Raw genomic sequence first — 15,987 nt, 5'->3', positions numbered from 1 at the left:
GAAAACTTTTAAAATAGCTAAGAATGAGGTGAATAGGAATTAAAGACAGAGATTATAGGAATGTCCCACTAAAGAGTATATAAAAACATAAACTTTTACCTTTTTGGCACTTTTTAAACTGCACATATTAGCAACTCTACACCAAATTGGAGATAACAAAAAAAAACCCTGAAATATCACATGATATTGTTGCATGCCAACCAAATATATCTTTTGAGCAGGACTGCCATCTGCATTTCATCATCAGTCTTCGTGCAATTACTCGAATATTCTAGTGCATTCACGCTCTCATTTCACATATACAGACAGTATCTGAAAGCTTAAAGTGCTGATTTTCTAGGGACGAGGCAATGACCACAGACAGAAAGCAAGCAGCTGAGAGAGAAGGGCAGATCCAGCCTCATCTGGATCTCAAGAATTGAGGCTATTGAACCACGTATTCAAGTGCAAAGGAAAGGAAGAAAGCTAATTTCCTAACCTGCTAGAAATATTTTGTTGAGATTTTTATCAAAAAGGGAGGAGCATGAATAGAGAAAATGTAGAGATGCTTAAAAATTACAAATTGAATACTGGCCGAAAAAATTCTACTGACCTAGATGCAGTCTTTAGAAAACGCTCAATGGGGTATGATGTTAAAAACATTCCCATATGGAGAGAAGCCTGGCATTCCATTTTCTCCTAAGTTTTTCAATAAAGTTGACACTGATACCATCACATTCAGCATTACAACCTTATGTTCAATCTCATTAAATTATCAATGATAAAACCTTCCCAACATTAAAATAAATTTGATCAGTATATTAAATATCATGCTAAATAAACTGAGGGAACCTGAATTTATGGTGAGAAATTACTTTTAAAATTGTTTACTATTATAAATAAAATTTAACCTATGTTTTGATATTTTAAATAACTGTGTGATATGAGGTTGTAGTAGAAGATCAGTAAAAGAGTGAGAGTGTTACTCTTTTTTTTTTTCTGAAGCCCAGAGAAATGGAGGAAAAAAATGAGAAGAAAACTCCATTTGCAATAAAACTAAGAAACAGCTATAATCCCAACGGTGAAGAAGAATTAGCTGACAGTGAAATTCAGATCAAGCCTAGTTCCTCAACAGGGTAAGAATGTCTCTGAAAAGGAAAGGCTTCTGGGGGCCTAATCAAATATTTATTACTTAAAACCAGGACTGGAAGTTCCCGTAGAAAAAAGGAGAATCCGGGAATGTCTTGTCAGTGTCCCATTCACAGCAGATAAAGTTGAAAGAGGAAGTGGACTGTCTGAATTGGCACAAGCAGAAAATCTGTGTTTTCTCTAATACACCTCAGTAAACCGCCGAGAGGCAGCTACGAGAGGAGAAGAGAAATAGCAACCAACTTGGTTGTTCCTCCCCTGAGTTAACTGAGCATCAACAAAACTTCAAACCCCAATCAAAAAAGCTGCAAGCTAGAAGCCTTCACAGAGAGCCTCCGTCTTTACCAGCTCTGCTCACCAGGACGAGAGACGTGCCACCAGGGAAGACCTGGTGAAAGCATTTCTGGAAAACACATCTGATGAGTTGTCTAGGCACACAGACCCCATTCTGTACCATTCTTGAGCAAACTGCAAACTCGGTGAATCTATGTGAACGTAACTGTTTCCATTTAATGAGTGAAAAGCAGAAAGGATTCATTCAACATAGGATCTATGCACAGGTAGTAGAAAAAAAAAAAAAGAGGCATAATAAGCAAAAGGCAGATAAAAAATGTACCACAACAACAAAAACACAAGGAAGAAATTTCAAATACCTTTCTATATTTTCAAAGAAACTAAAAGGAAAAAACCTTAGGAAAGGGATATAAGAACAACCAACAACAGGCTAAAAAGACAAAGAAGAAAAGCGAGGTAGCAGAGCTCAGGAAATAAAGGACAGTAAATCCTCTGAAATCAAGAGTTAACACAAGGCGTGTGAGACTGCTCTTCTCTGAAAGCCCTGCTTGCAAGGTTGGTCCCTGGCCGGCATCTGGAAATTTGACTGCGAAACAGTTCCCAACAGTGATAGAAAACCTTCTCTAACGATAGACAGGATTATTGTTCCTGAACTGTTTGTACAAGAAATGTGATTTATTCTGAACATCTGCTTTCCCTTTGGGAGCCTGGAATTTGGGTACATGCTAAGCAGAGGATGCCTACACACCCAGTGCCCCATAAAAATCTTGGCCACTGAGTCTCTAACGAGCTTCCCTACTAGACAACTATTTTACACAGGTCACGCTGGTTGCTGGAGGAATTAAGCACGTCCTAGTAATTCCATGGGGAGAGGACTCTTGCAAGCTTGTGCCTGGCTTCCTCCAGACTTTGCCCCATGCACCTCTTCCTTCTGCAGATGTTGCGTTTGTACCCTTTCGTGTAATAAATCTTGCCTATGAGCATGACTATATGCTGAGTCCTGTGAGTCCTTCTAGCCAATCACTGAACCTAAAGGTTGTCCTGGGGTGCCCCAACACACGGAGCATCTGCACTGGAAATCCAACACACAGAGTCCTAGCGTCCTTATTATAATAGAAAATACAGACAAATGTAACAGAAAAACACTAAAGAACTACTGGAAGACTTGTAACTAAAAAGTTCCACTGTGTTTCATTAAAAACTAAGAGAGAATAGTAAAAATCAAGCTCTATCCTAGTCAAGTTTCTAAAGTTCAATGACTAGGAATCCCATAGATCTCTGAATGAAAACCAAGACACCGTTGCAGGGGGAAAATTTCTTATAGCCTCAGATTTCTTCATAGCTACACTTGATGTCATAAGATTACAAAAGCAATGTCTACAAAGTGCTAAGGGAAATGACATGTGACCTCAAACTACTATAATCAGCCAAGTTGTTGTTTAACATAAAGGCACCAGGCAATTCTCAAGCAAAAAAGGGAAGAGAGCACTTAAGAGACATACTTGGGAGACGGGAAGCAGCTGCTACAGACCTGACAACTGACTACACTCACCAACCAAGAGGTGAATCAAGATAAAGCCCTCAGAAGCCAACGATGCCAGTAGGACTCAAAGCAAGTGTTGCCTCCATTTGAATTGTGCTTATGGAATAAAAATGTTACAAAACTTTACAGCGTTAAAAAACTAACATAGTAAACAAAAATTGGCTGGTGGAGGTTTTCGGAGAAATTTAAGTGTAGGAACTTCCCAAGTTTTCATAGTGGAAAGTCAAAAGATAATAGTGATGATGAGTTTAAAAAACAAAAATGAATTGACTTTCTCCTTTTAGAAATGAAAGGTAGGTATGTGAAACTACAACCCTAAATGATGCGTGAATACTTTCCTGTAGTAACTCACCATTTGCGTTCAGTTCGCTAACATTCTGATGAGTAGACTAGATGACAACCAAGAATAGGATGAAAGGATTATCAAGGTCAGGTAAAGGGAGAAGCACAGAAAATAAAGTTAAATCATCTAAACATTTTAAAACAACTAACAGAGCCAGTACTGGCAAGAATTGAAGAATCAGACTCTGTCATATACTGTTAGAATATCAACTGGTAAGACTTTTTAGAGGGCAGTATGTCTCAAACTGAAATACACAGACCACTGAACCAATAATTCCATGTTGCACCAATTTATCCTGTAGACATGCCTACTCAAGTCCATAAAGAAATATCTTACGAATACTCACTATTGGTAATAATGAAAAACAGGAAAAAACTAAATGTCTATCAATAGAGGACTGAAAAAGCTGAGCGCAATGATAAAATATACTATCTATATGGCTATTAAAAAATGAGACAGCATCATATAAAATCAGGGAAAATTATGGACATCACGGAAAGATGTTCAAAATATACTCTGAAATGAATCAAGAAGCAGAATCTCAAAAGACCCGTGATTGTGATCAACTGTAGTAACGGACTGGTTTAAAACAAAATACAAAATAACAGAAATCAGAACAGTGGTTCCCTGGTGAGAATTTTCTGGGGTAATAGAAATGGTCTATATCTTGACTGGGGTGGATCTGGGCTACACAGTTATATAAATTTGGCAAAACTCAGCAAATGGTACTCTTAATTAAGATCTCTCCATTTCACTGTAAGTAAATTTCACCTTAAAAAATAAGTAGAATAAGGAGCTTACAAAATCTATTTTTTTATTACAAAAGTAATACCTGGTTACAGTAAAAAAAAAAATAAAACAGATATGTTACAAGTAAAAATCTCTTACCCCCTTTCTCCCAATCCAACCTCTTTAGAGTTAACCTCTGTTAATAGTTGGGTATGCTATACCCTCCAGAGTTTTTCAATATATGGTATATAGAGATGTGTAGTCGTGTGTATTTTTTTAATTGCAAAAGAAATGTAATTATCTTATGCACAGCAACATGATTTTGATAATTAATTGTGAACATCCTCTCCATTGGTATATACAATTCTCCCACATTAAAGGCCATATAACATCTCATTACATGGATAAACCATAATGTATTGAACCATTGCTCTACTGTTAACCACTAAATTACTTTAAAGCTTTAACAAAAACAACATTTTTATATTTATTATAACTCTTAGAGGTATACAACAATTATACCATAATTAGGGATTTTAAAATCCTCCTTGGGAAGAGAACTCGCATTAAATATGAAAGCCTATTTTTTCAATTTTCAAACATATGCCTTCAAAATACATAAATGAGTAGAACAATGCCTGTTCAGCAGAACATACATAGTAATTTAACATAATTGTGAATTAATGAATAAAATTTTACAAATACATCAGTTATGAAAGCAGGAAATATGCTGCTTTGTAGTTTTGTTGTAGCTCAAAAACAAAGTTTTAATTTAGCACTGGAATATCATAAGATATACAAGTAAACAAATGAAAGGAAGTTTCTTAGAAAGTGGAAAAAATCAACTACTGTACTAAATGGACCTAAAATGCATTACTCTCAAGGTATGGGCCCCTTCTTAGTCTTCCTTTGTAACATTTTCCATGAGAGACTATGAAGTGGGCATTTATGAATTTGGTTAACTCCTACCTATCTATCTAAAGTTGCTAATAATGGAGAAACTTAGTATTATCACCAATAGTAAACAAGAACCTGCAACAAATTTCTATTTAGAAGAATATAATTTGAAAATGAAATAGTTACAAACCTAGGTCCAATAACAGGAATAAGTAAGACATCCTGAAGGTCTGGATGCTGAAGAACAGGAACACTTAATCCATTAAACTGCTGTTAAAAATAAACACACACAATTATAAAGCAATCAACATATTTGACAAATTTCACTTTATGGAGCTTTTCAGTATCATTACCTAGCAGAGCATGAAGCTTGGTTTGAGATATTTTCACTTTATTCCATGGGATACTATAAAAATCAACGACTTCAAAACAACTATGTTTTGTCTATAATTTGGTTCTGAAGTATCCTGACTTCTTTATAAGGCTCAATTTTGCTTACTGTTTGGCTTTATAAATACACACCATGTTTATCTCAAGTGGCTTACTTTGAAAACATATATTCCATACAGAACTGCATGTCGTACTCTTTTAAGAAAAGCTTCTGAATAAGACATTAAATATTGAGATTATTAAATACTATTCATTGTACACTATCAACAATGATGCCATGTCAGTTCTGATGAGGGAAATGGATGCGTTTCTGGCAAAGATTCAGAATTTTCAGTATCCTCTATCATCCTTGGCCTTCAGAGTGGAAACAGATGCAGGGCCAGGGGTACAGTGCTGGGGCCAGTTCACACAGTCTCCTGAAAGCCAATGTTTGCATCTTTTCCCAACTGCAAGTCACGCTGGCAGCTTAAAATCGACCACAGTGGGAGTATTCACACCATAGAAATCAGCAACCACCACAAACCAGGGTTATTCTTCCCAGAAAGTGAGTTGTTCAATATGTACCAGCACACCACCGTTGCAGGCAGAAGATGACTGGGCACTCCACACAGCAGAATAAAGAGCAGAAGAGTGAACTGGAGAGAAAGGCCTGTGTACTCTATTAGAGGGAAACACGCAAATATTTGCGAACAAGTCTCTGCCATGAAGGCTAGGAATTATCAACTCATTAATTTTCACATACTACATGAAAGAGCAGTAACAATAATAGATATTTGCAATGCCCTGAGTAGCCATACACTACTTAGAAGTAAGCTGATTTGAGAAATTTTTTCTAAGTTCATAAGAGAAAAAAATTGTTCAAATTTTAGAAACCTAACTACATTTCTACCATCTCAACAGTTCTCCTGACTTCTGCTTCTTCCAGGCAAAGGATATTTCAGACTAACCATATCCAACAGAGAACTACTAAGAATCTGAAGGGAAAACTCCTTCTCATTCCATCGAACAGCTCTCCTTTCCCTTTCCCTCTCCCTCGTGCTCTCTCATTGTCTGACGCCTTATAATATCTAGACTATGGTAAACTGATCTTTCCAAGGAGAAGACAGACAAGGAATTTTGTCATTTGTTTTGCTTTTTGAAGTACTATGTGCTTTATACTATAGAAATATTTTACATAGAGATCAATCCTTCCTAAGCCAAAGGTTTCCTTCTCTCCTTTTCTATTAGGAGATGTTAAGATGACACAGAAATAAAACTTTCATAGAACCACACATGCATAACTTTCATAATAACACAAATATATCTTTTTTTAAACTAAGCACATCATCTGCTTCTTGTTTGTTTCTGCCCCAAGAACTTTTTAAAATAGCCTTATTGAGTTATAATTTACACACCACCAAATGCACCCATTTTAAATGTAAAATGATTTTCAGTGAACTTAAAGAACTGTGCAACCATCACCGCAATCCAGTTTTGGATTATTTCCATCACTGCATTCTTCATGCCCATTTGCAGTCAATCCCTGTCCCCAGCTCCACCCCCAGGCAACCGCTAATCTACTTTCTCTATAAACTTGCCTTTTCTAGACATTTCAAATAAATAGAATCATACCATATATGGTGTCTTGTGTCTGCCTTCTTCACTTAAAATATTTTGAGGTTCGTCCATGTCAGAGCATGGATCAGTAGTTCATTCCTCTCATTGAACAGGATACCACTGTGTGAATAGACCACACTGTGTTCACCTGTTCACCAGGTGAAAGACATCTGGACAGTCCCTCCCTTCTGGCTCTTAAGAACAATGTTGCTATGTATTTTCATGTTCAAGCACTGGTATGGACATATGTTTTCATTTCTCTTGGGCAGGTATCTTTCTCTGTTTTTTTTTTCTCCCCAAAGTCCCAAGTGCATAGCTGCGTATCCTAGTTGTAAGTCATTCTAGTTCCTCTATGTGGGATGCCGCCACAGCACGGCTTGATAAGCAGTGTGCAGGTCCACACCAAGGATCTGAACTGGTGAACCCCAGGTTGCCAAAGTGGAGCACGTGAACTTAACCACTCAGCCAGGGGGCCAGCCCCTAACTTCTTACAGGACTACTCAATTGTTTTCCAAAGATGTCAAACCATTTGACGTTCCCACCTGCAGTGTATGAAGGTTCCAGTTTCTCCACATCCTCACCAGTCAAATGAAATTGTAAATTATTAAATTTCAATATGTGGCCCAGAGAAATTTGGGGGCAAAGCACTGACTCATATCATACCATTTGGGACATGTCTTTAGGACATATGTGAGCTCTGGGACAGAAAGAGAAAGAATGTTTATAGTCTGAGGCCTCCTTCCAGTCCCCTTTCCTGCTAGGAATAGGTACTGCTCTGCACCAGTTTCCCATCTAGGGCCTATGACCCAATCATCCCTATCTAATCCTAACCCTGTCTCATCTGGACTCAAAGCCCAGAGTGATTCTGTCTGCCTCATCTTAGATACCAGGCCGGCCCTGAGATCTCGTATACCTATCCTACTACAATTCTAGAATATCTAGGCTCTGGGAATCATTCGCTAGAAAAGAGAACAATCTGGATCTGCCTGAGTGATGGACAGCTCTGGTGAGCCACAGAACAGTTTCTTTCCCAATAGCTGAAAGCATATGCATGACTATACAAAAGCAATAATTTTAGTTGCTTGGAGGAACTACTTATATTTTATGCCTAATGTCATTACTAGGAATAAAATTATCAATATCAATAATTAACAATCAGATTAACTTTTCTCCAAGTCTTATTTAATTATTATACTGAGTTTTGGTCTCATACAGTCAGATACCACAGCTGGTTCTTCTTGTAACACAGTCATCTACTCACAACTTGAAATTTATAGAATTTTTCTTAAAGATATGACAAACATTCCATAAATGTAATGAGATTAAAGAAAAAAATCAATTAATCAATACCAGCGATAATTTTCTGAAAATCTCTGAATGTTATATTTGGAGTATACTGATAACACAGTCTATGCTATACAAATAGAAGTCCTTTAATCATGCTTGCCTCTTGCTTTTAATTTAGATAGTAATTAGGTAGAAACAGGTCTGCCGGCACCTGCCAGTTACTTGTTGTATGAGATTTACTAACTACAAAATGCAGTTTGAAGGACCCCCTCAGGCATCTGTTTTCCTCCATCTCACATTTCTTTGGAGGCAAATTTCAGTGCACAGTGTATGACACACAGAATGCATAGCATTTGAAAGTAAAGAATTAAGACAATACAAACAAGAAACTTCAATTATGATTTTTCTGCTTGGAATTTATAAAATGCCATTTTCTAATACTGTTTTCACTTACAGAAAATGAGTATTATGCCAAAACTATTTTATTGGTCAAACAAAAAATAATTTATTTAAAAAATATATTCTTGAGCGAGCCCTGATTGTCTAGTGGTTAAAGTTGGGCACCCAGGTTTGGTTCCCAGGAGTGGAACTACACCACTCGTCTGTCAGTAGCCATGCTGTGGTGGCAGCTCCCATAGAAGAACCAGAAGAAGTCACAACTATACACACCTATGTAGGGGCTCTGGGGGCAGGGAAAAGAGGAGGAAGATTGACAACAAATGTTAGCTTAGGGCAAATCTTCCCCTGCAAGAAAAATATATATATATATTTTTTTTTTATATTGTTTTAATTTCCTGCTTTTATTAGCGATAAGGTACTTCTCCATTTTTTTTTTTTTTTTTGGTGAGAAAGATTAACACTGAGCTAACATCTGTTGCCAATCTTTCTCTTTTTTGCTTGAGGAAGATTGGCCCAGAGCTAACATCTGTGCCCATCTTCCTCTATTTTGTATGTGGGATGCTGCCACAGCATGGCTTGATGAGTGGGTATAGGTCTACGCCCGGGATCCAAACCCATGAGCCCTGGACCGCCCAAGCAGAGCACATGAACTTAACCACTACACCACTGGGCTGGGCTCCTCTACCTGCTTTTTTATGTCAATTAAAAATATAATCCTATAGGTAATCAGTAAATACCTCCCTATACTGTATAGCTCGCTTCAGCTATACAATCAGCCCTCTTGGTTGTTATATGTCGCTAGTTACAAAATCACAGACTTTTAGGGTTAGAATAGACCTCTTCACATGTATTTTAATGATGAAACAACTGAGGCCCAGAAGGGTTGAGTGACCTATCCAGTCACTACAAATAATAAATTCAGAATCAGAAATGCTAGGTTCAAGTTCTAGCATTACCACTCACTATGTAACCTTGAACTTTAACATTCACGATCCTCAGTTTCCTTATGTGTAGAATTGGAATAGCATTATCTCATTCATAGGATTTTAGTGAGAAGCAACATGACATAGATTGTAGAAATGTATTTATGTACATAATGACGTAAAAAATTTGCACAAACCTTCTGAAGTTCATCAAGTAACAGATTTTTCACATGTTGTACCGAGGCTAGATGTGTATTTACTCTGACAGTTGTGAATGATGGAGGGTGTGACAAGTGATTTAAAAGAGTTTCAAACTTCCTTTCTGCTGCTTCTTTACCTAAAGCAGATACAATCTGAAAAGCAGAAAAGAACAAGTTAAGGCTTCAGTTTCACTATATGAATTAAAATATTAAGCAGAATATGCACAGACATTTGTTTCAGCCAATGAAACATCTTTCAGCAATTGTTCAGTTCTGTTTCATTTTGCTGTATTATGTGTTAATAACACTAGGGAATTGTAACACTTCACAGGGTTCTAGGGTTTAATTGTGGCAATAAACATCTAACAAAACACCTCACATAAAGGGCTTAGAAAAACACTGCCTCAACTTCAAAGCACTAACATTTTGAACATATCAATATCTGCTATGTTTATTCAAATAAATTCAGGATTTCATTCTATTCATTTATCATGTGTTAACTGTTATGTCATTACTGTAGAACTATTTATTTACTTGCTAACCTCCTATCCTAGAGCAAATTTTAGTAGCCTTTCAAATACCGATATTTGAATAAGTAACATTGATACCGTCAATCCAAAGATCCCTTTTTTACATTAGCTTTTTAATAACGTATTATTAAATGTAAAAAATAGATATTGTCCAAAAGAAGGTGGGTAGCAGACACCTGTCAGAAATGAAGTTAGACTCAACCAACCAAGTTCCCCTGCAATTAACTGAAGCTTTTTGAGACATTTGTTTCCTCATTTTTTTGTTATCTTTGACTAAACCCCACAGAATCTTCACAAATCACTAGCCAGCCTAACAGTCCACCAGCATTAAAATATTAGTACTTCCTCGTGGTTTAGTTTGGTTTCTTTAACTGAATATTCCTTTAGCTTTGATACTTTTTACAAATACATGGCTTTTCTTTGGGTAAAATCATATCATTAGTGGGTCTGAGGTAGAGGGGGTGTCAAAGAAAGATACTTGGGTCTTCTTTCATAAAACAATGTTCACCATTTTAAAAAGTGCTGAACGCCTCTATTTCTCTTAATATGCTCCTTACATTTTAAGTTCTTTGAAATCAAGAGAAGATAGTTCGTCTTTCCACACTGTCTAGTCCCTTAACATAACCTTTGGAAATAAAATGCAGAAATCAAATCAAAAAGTCATGGCTTCAGTAACATCTTCAAAAACAAGTAACACGTAAGTGGCTTTACTTTGAACAGAAAACCAAACATTTGGAAAATACACAGGTGCCAGGAGGTAGGACGGTGAAGTGGAACGAGCCCAGGCGTGGCGATCAGAGATGATCAGAGACAATCAACATCCATTGAGGACTTCCAGGCTGGGCGCTGCCAGGAGCACACGGAATGGACACTTGCTAAGGACTTACTATGCGCCAGAACGATGCCAGATGCTTTCACTTAAGATTAATACCCTAAAACAACCTTGTAACGTAAGTCTTTTTAACCACCCTCAATTTTACAGAAAAGGAAATCAAGGCTTAAGGGATGCGAAGTAATTTACTCAAAGCACTGGGAGGCAAATCAAGGGCTTGCAATTCCAAACCCGTACCTTTTTCATTGTACCTGAGCTCTTTAGCGTCAGATTTCAGTACTGTTAACTTCAGAGCGGTGTCAATTTGGATCAGTTACATGACTCTTTGGACCCTCAGTTCTCTCACCTATTAAAATGGGGAAGAAATCTCTACCAAAAAGGATTGCGCAGATTAAGACGTAAACGTGTGCAAATCACCCTGCACTACTGGTGGCATTTAAGAGACACTCAACAAATCAGAGCTTCCCTCCCACCTCAAGCGCTCCCAGAGCACAGGTGTCTCTTCTCTAAAGGACTTAAATTTTCCAGGACAGCGGTCTTTTCTTGCTCATCCTTGTAAGCCCATCAGAGCCAGGCCTACTACCAGGCTCATGACCACTTTTTCCTCCTTTTTTCCCATTCCTAAGTGTTAACACACAGACCTCATTCCCCTCTTATCTCGGAAAGCATTCATTAAATACCCGCGGAAAGATCCTAGCATCTTTTACTTTCGGCAAGACGAGTAAGAACCAACAGCCGCAAAGATCAGGTTTCCTCTTACACTTTTTTCTGCTTCTCTAGTGTGCAACCTACCTCCTTATTCATGAAACCCGCTTTAAGATAGTTTTCAACCTCAAGTCTCAAAGATATTTTAGGGAAAACAGACATTTTGCCTATTGCTTAGTTCTCCTCCAAGGGAAACGCTGGAAAACGGTGGGTTGTCTCCTTCCGAATTACAGGGGGCGTCTTGGCGATGCAGTAACCGCCCACCACGGGTGCGGAACCTCGGGTGCCCAGGAAACTCGCGCCCTCAGCCGAACTCATCGGAACCGCGGCGGCTCATCCAGGCTCCGTCGGCGCAGCCCCCTCGGAGCGGCGTGCTCCCTGCACCCTAGTCCCCGGTCCTTCTGGAGGGACGCTCCCGCAAGTCACTGGAAGGAAGGCCACTCACGCTGCAGAGAACAAACCAAACCAAAGGCGTGCCGAGCGAGTCCGCTGTGACCGGGACGTAGACCTGAAGACCAAGCTGGCACCGACTCGGTCGCACGCCACCTCAAGGCCCAATTTCCAAACCCGCGCCCCCGATTTCTCCGCGGAAAGCCGCTTCCGGCTTGCGTCACTTCCGGCGACGCCACCCACCCGCTCCGTCCCGATTCCCAGTCAGCAGCCGCAAACTGTCGCCACGTCGCGGCTTCCGCGGAGTTTCCCAGTCGCTCGCGGGGCGCGTCCGCGGGCGAGGGCCCCCGGGGGCTTTAAGGAGGGCAGGGCGGCTGCCCGGTGAGCGGAGAGACCAAGCTCCCGGGCGCGGGGCGGGGGGGTGTTGAGCGGAACTTTCCCGGCTTAAATAAGGTTGAGGGGTCCGATTCGTTACCTGCCACGTGACCTTGGGTGGAGCCTGAGTTTATTTGAACCGATCAGTCACCCTTTGCTTTCATGAAATTACTTACCCCCACTTAGGCATACAGATCTGACTTCAGTTGTGAATGAACTTACTCAAATTTTCGAAAGCTGGGTTGATGGTGTGTTACTATATCCAAGAATGCTCAGGTTCAACGTAAAAACCCACGGATAGTATTTCCAGTTAGTTGAATAAGGCTAAAAGTTTACCTGTATCATAGTTGATTTATACTTTAAAGCTCAGGAGACCCTTGGCGTCATCTTTGTGCGTCACACGTGAGGAAAAAGATTCAAAGGGAGAAGGTACCTAAGGAAAGTCACTGAGCCATCTTATGATTGACTAGGAAACTAAAAATAATTCTCCTGTCTCCTTGACTTAGTGTTTTTTGCAGCACACCGTAGTTATTAACACGTAACTGTAGGAAAGGGTTTTTTTCTTAAGTCTTTTTCTCTCTAATTCTCACACAGATATGTTTTAGAAAGTCTAACAGCCACTTTCTATGATACACCTACCAGGTTCTGTACGTGATATTTTAACTTATACCGTAATGCCACACAACAGCCCTGCAAGGTGTTTACCATTATCTTTTTTAGATGAGTAAAACAAGGCTCCCAGAGCTGAAATAACTCTCCATGGCCTCACAATTAGTGACAAACTCAGGATAAAGACCAGACCACCTGGCTTCTAAAGCCAATACCTATTCTTTCCATCATGGCACATTTCTTCAGTGAGTTCACGGGCTTCTTCTGTGGCTAAATCATCTGAAAGCGATTAGGAAGAAATGTCTAGACCCGGCATTTCCAAAGGAAACTTTGCAGCCTCCACATTGTGGTGACCGTTGCACCAATAATGGTTGGATTGTGTATTTAGGAGATAAGAGAGAGGAAGGAACAAAGCTGAACTGGACTGTAAACTCAGCGGGTACCGACTTTTATCTCGCCACTGCACACCCAGTGCCTAACACATAATAGGCACCACAATGCTCAATGACTAGATGAGTAGATAGGTGGAGATCTGTGTGAACTAGGGAGAGAATGCTGATAAAGCAAGTATTTGCTGGAACTTCGTTCACTAGTTCAGCACATGGGAACAGTGCTGAGGACACGGATCATGCACATATGATACAAAAATATTTTCCTTTAAGATTTTCATATGTCATATGTTTAATGGGAAATAATTTAAATGTTATGGAAGCTGCCTAGTAAATAAATTTATGCTGTTTATTTTTCAGGTCATATAACTTTTCTTCAAAAGCTGGACGTATTCTTGTGACATTTTCAAAACTAGATCTTGATTTAGACATGACACATCAGTAGATCCTGGAGGAAAGTCTCTGCAGGATCCAGATTCAAATTCAGCAGCAGCTGAAAAGAAAAAGAAAGAATTACAGTCTTTAACATACTTCCTAGTTAACTAAGTCTGAGTTAGTAAAAAAAAGTTGAGACCTTTATAAGTGTTGAGAAGAATGAAAAATATTTACATATGACTACAACACAAAATACAAGATTACTGTTAAATATAATTTGCTCATAGGTGCACGCTGAATTAATTCCTATTGTGGCTAAGTATCAGAGCTTCCAGTTTTCTCATTCTTCACTTCTTTATTCAACAAACATGTGCTAAGATACTGTAACCCAAGCAGTGGAATTTCAAAATGAAGGTGACATAGTCCATCTCTCAACAATCATATACTATAAACTGAAAACACAGATGGACAGGCAGTTGCCACACAGATGGGATATATGAGTATCCCATGACAACACGGCACTATTGGAATGCACAGAAGAGACATCCCAGTTCTGTGTCAGTGTTGTTGGCTTTTTGGTGAGGTGATGTGTAAGTTGATACCTGAATGGCAAGGAAAAAGTGTGTCAGATAGTGGGAGGAAGCACATGCAGAGACTGGAGGGGGGGAAGAACACTGGAAGTATAAGTCGTCTAGTTTGATGAGATGCTAGAGCAAAGGGGCAGAGGAGGGTAAGCAGCAAGAGATAAAGCTGAATAATTTGGCAAGAACCAAAGTGGTTTGGGTGTTTTTATTCCAGGCTGAGAAATTTGGAATTTTTCCTGAGGGCAAAAGGTAAACCAATGACACAGTCAATGACTGAAGCTTAAATGTCACCCGTCAAGTGACAGTTATATGAACTGTCATTGTGTGACTTAAGTATTACTAGATGAGTCTGGTTTTTCGGCCTTATATCACTACCAGAAATGTGAGAAGTTGATGAAGCCCATGTTTTCTGAGAATAGTTTCAGTGTGCAGGTTGACAGTTCCATAGGGACGGCAGAAGTGAAGGAAGGGGATAGCCAGAAAGAAAAAGGATACATCGACTTTTGAGATTTTTAAAAAGCTATGGAACAAGATGAATAAATGAAGAATAAGTATATTCTTTATTATGAGTTTTTATGCTTTCACATTTTTCACTAGCGATGTATAAGAAAAAATATTTAACATAGTATCAATTATCCAAACAATGGAAAGGGATACCATTTACTATTTACAATTGATTTCATAAATCATTGATATCTAAATTTAGTTCATGAATTTTGACAACATACCGTTTTCTAGTTCTTCAGTTATACTTTTTTCCAACTCCTACTGCATCTGAAATAAATTGAAGATTATTTATAATGTTTAAGTTAAGCAAGAGACATTACCATAGGACTGATATATAGCTTCTGAAATGTGGCCTTTAAATAATACTTTAAGAGACTAGACCTAATTTGGGAATTGCTTAAATAGAAAAATAATCACATAAATAAAATAAATTCCAACCTACTGTAATTTTAGACAATAGAGAACATATATATGTAATGCTGTTTAGATTAATCTGATAAAAAGTACAATTAGTATTGGTCCACTGCATATACATAACTTCACAAGGGTGATGGTCGATCATAGCATAACAGAACTTGATCTAAATTGGGCCCAGGGAAGACTTCCCTGAGGAAGAGATGGTTCCACTGAGAAATGAAGGAAGAGGGGCTGGCCCCGTGGCCGAGCGGTTAAGTTCGCGCGCTCCGCTGCAGGCGGCCCAGTGTTTCGTTGGTTCGAATCCTGGGCGCGGACATGACACTGCTCATCAAACCACGCTGAGGCAGCATCCCACATGCCACAACTAGAAGGACCCACATCGAAGAATATACAACTATGTACCGGGGGGCTTTGGGGAGAAAAAGGAAAAAATAAAATCTTTAAAAAAAAAAAAAAAAAAGAAATGAAGGAAGAACAGGAAGCTATTCAGCAAAGGAGGAAGAAGAGGATTCTACACAGTCTACAGTATGTTCTGAAGGTATATT

At 38.8% G+C, this 15,987-nt stretch overlaps 1 protein-coding gene and 1 long non-coding RNA gene across 5 annotated transcripts in view; both read right to left on the bottom strand.

Moving 5' to 3' along the window:
- NSUN6 (NOP2/Sun RNA methyltransferase 6) overlaps positions 1-12,642 on the bottom strand; it is an 80,269-nt gene extending 67,627 nt beyond the window's left edge. For all 4 annotated transcript variants that reach the window (XM_070254932.1, XM_070254933.1, XM_070254931.1 and 1 more), the window contains exons 1-3: positions 11,884-12,642; positions 9,727-9,882; positions 5,125-5,204 (exon numbers count right to left, since the gene is read on the bottom strand). In XM_070254932.1, coding sequence (XP_070111033.1) covers positions 5,125-5,204; positions 9,727-9,882; positions 11,884-11,958 — 311 coding nt within the window. In that variant the 5' untranslated portion in view covers positions 11,959-12,642. The remainder of the gene's footprint in view (positions 1-5,124; positions 5,205-9,726; positions 9,883-11,883) is intronic.
- Positions 12,643-13,820: 1,178 nt separating this feature from the next.
- Positions 13,821-15,660, bottom strand: LOC111771251 (uncharacterized). The gene is made up of 3 exons (XR_002804989.2): positions 15,468-15,660; positions 15,247-15,292; positions 13,821-14,052 (listed from the first exon to the last, which is right to left on the bottom strand). It is a non-coding gene; the product is annotated as an uncharacterized lncRNA (long non-coding RNA).
- Positions 15,661-15,987: the final 327 nt, after the last annotated feature.

The sequence above is a fragment of the Equus caballus genome, chromosome 29 (assembly GCF_041296265.1).
Source record: "Equus caballus isolate H_3958 breed thoroughbred chromosome 29, TB-T2T, whole genome shotgun sequence".
NCBI lineage: Eukaryota > Metazoa > Chordata > Mammalia > Perissodactyla > Equidae > Equus > Equus caballus.
The sequence above is the reverse complement of the archived record's forward strand: the minus strand, read 5'-3'. Positions and strand labels throughout refer to the sequence as shown.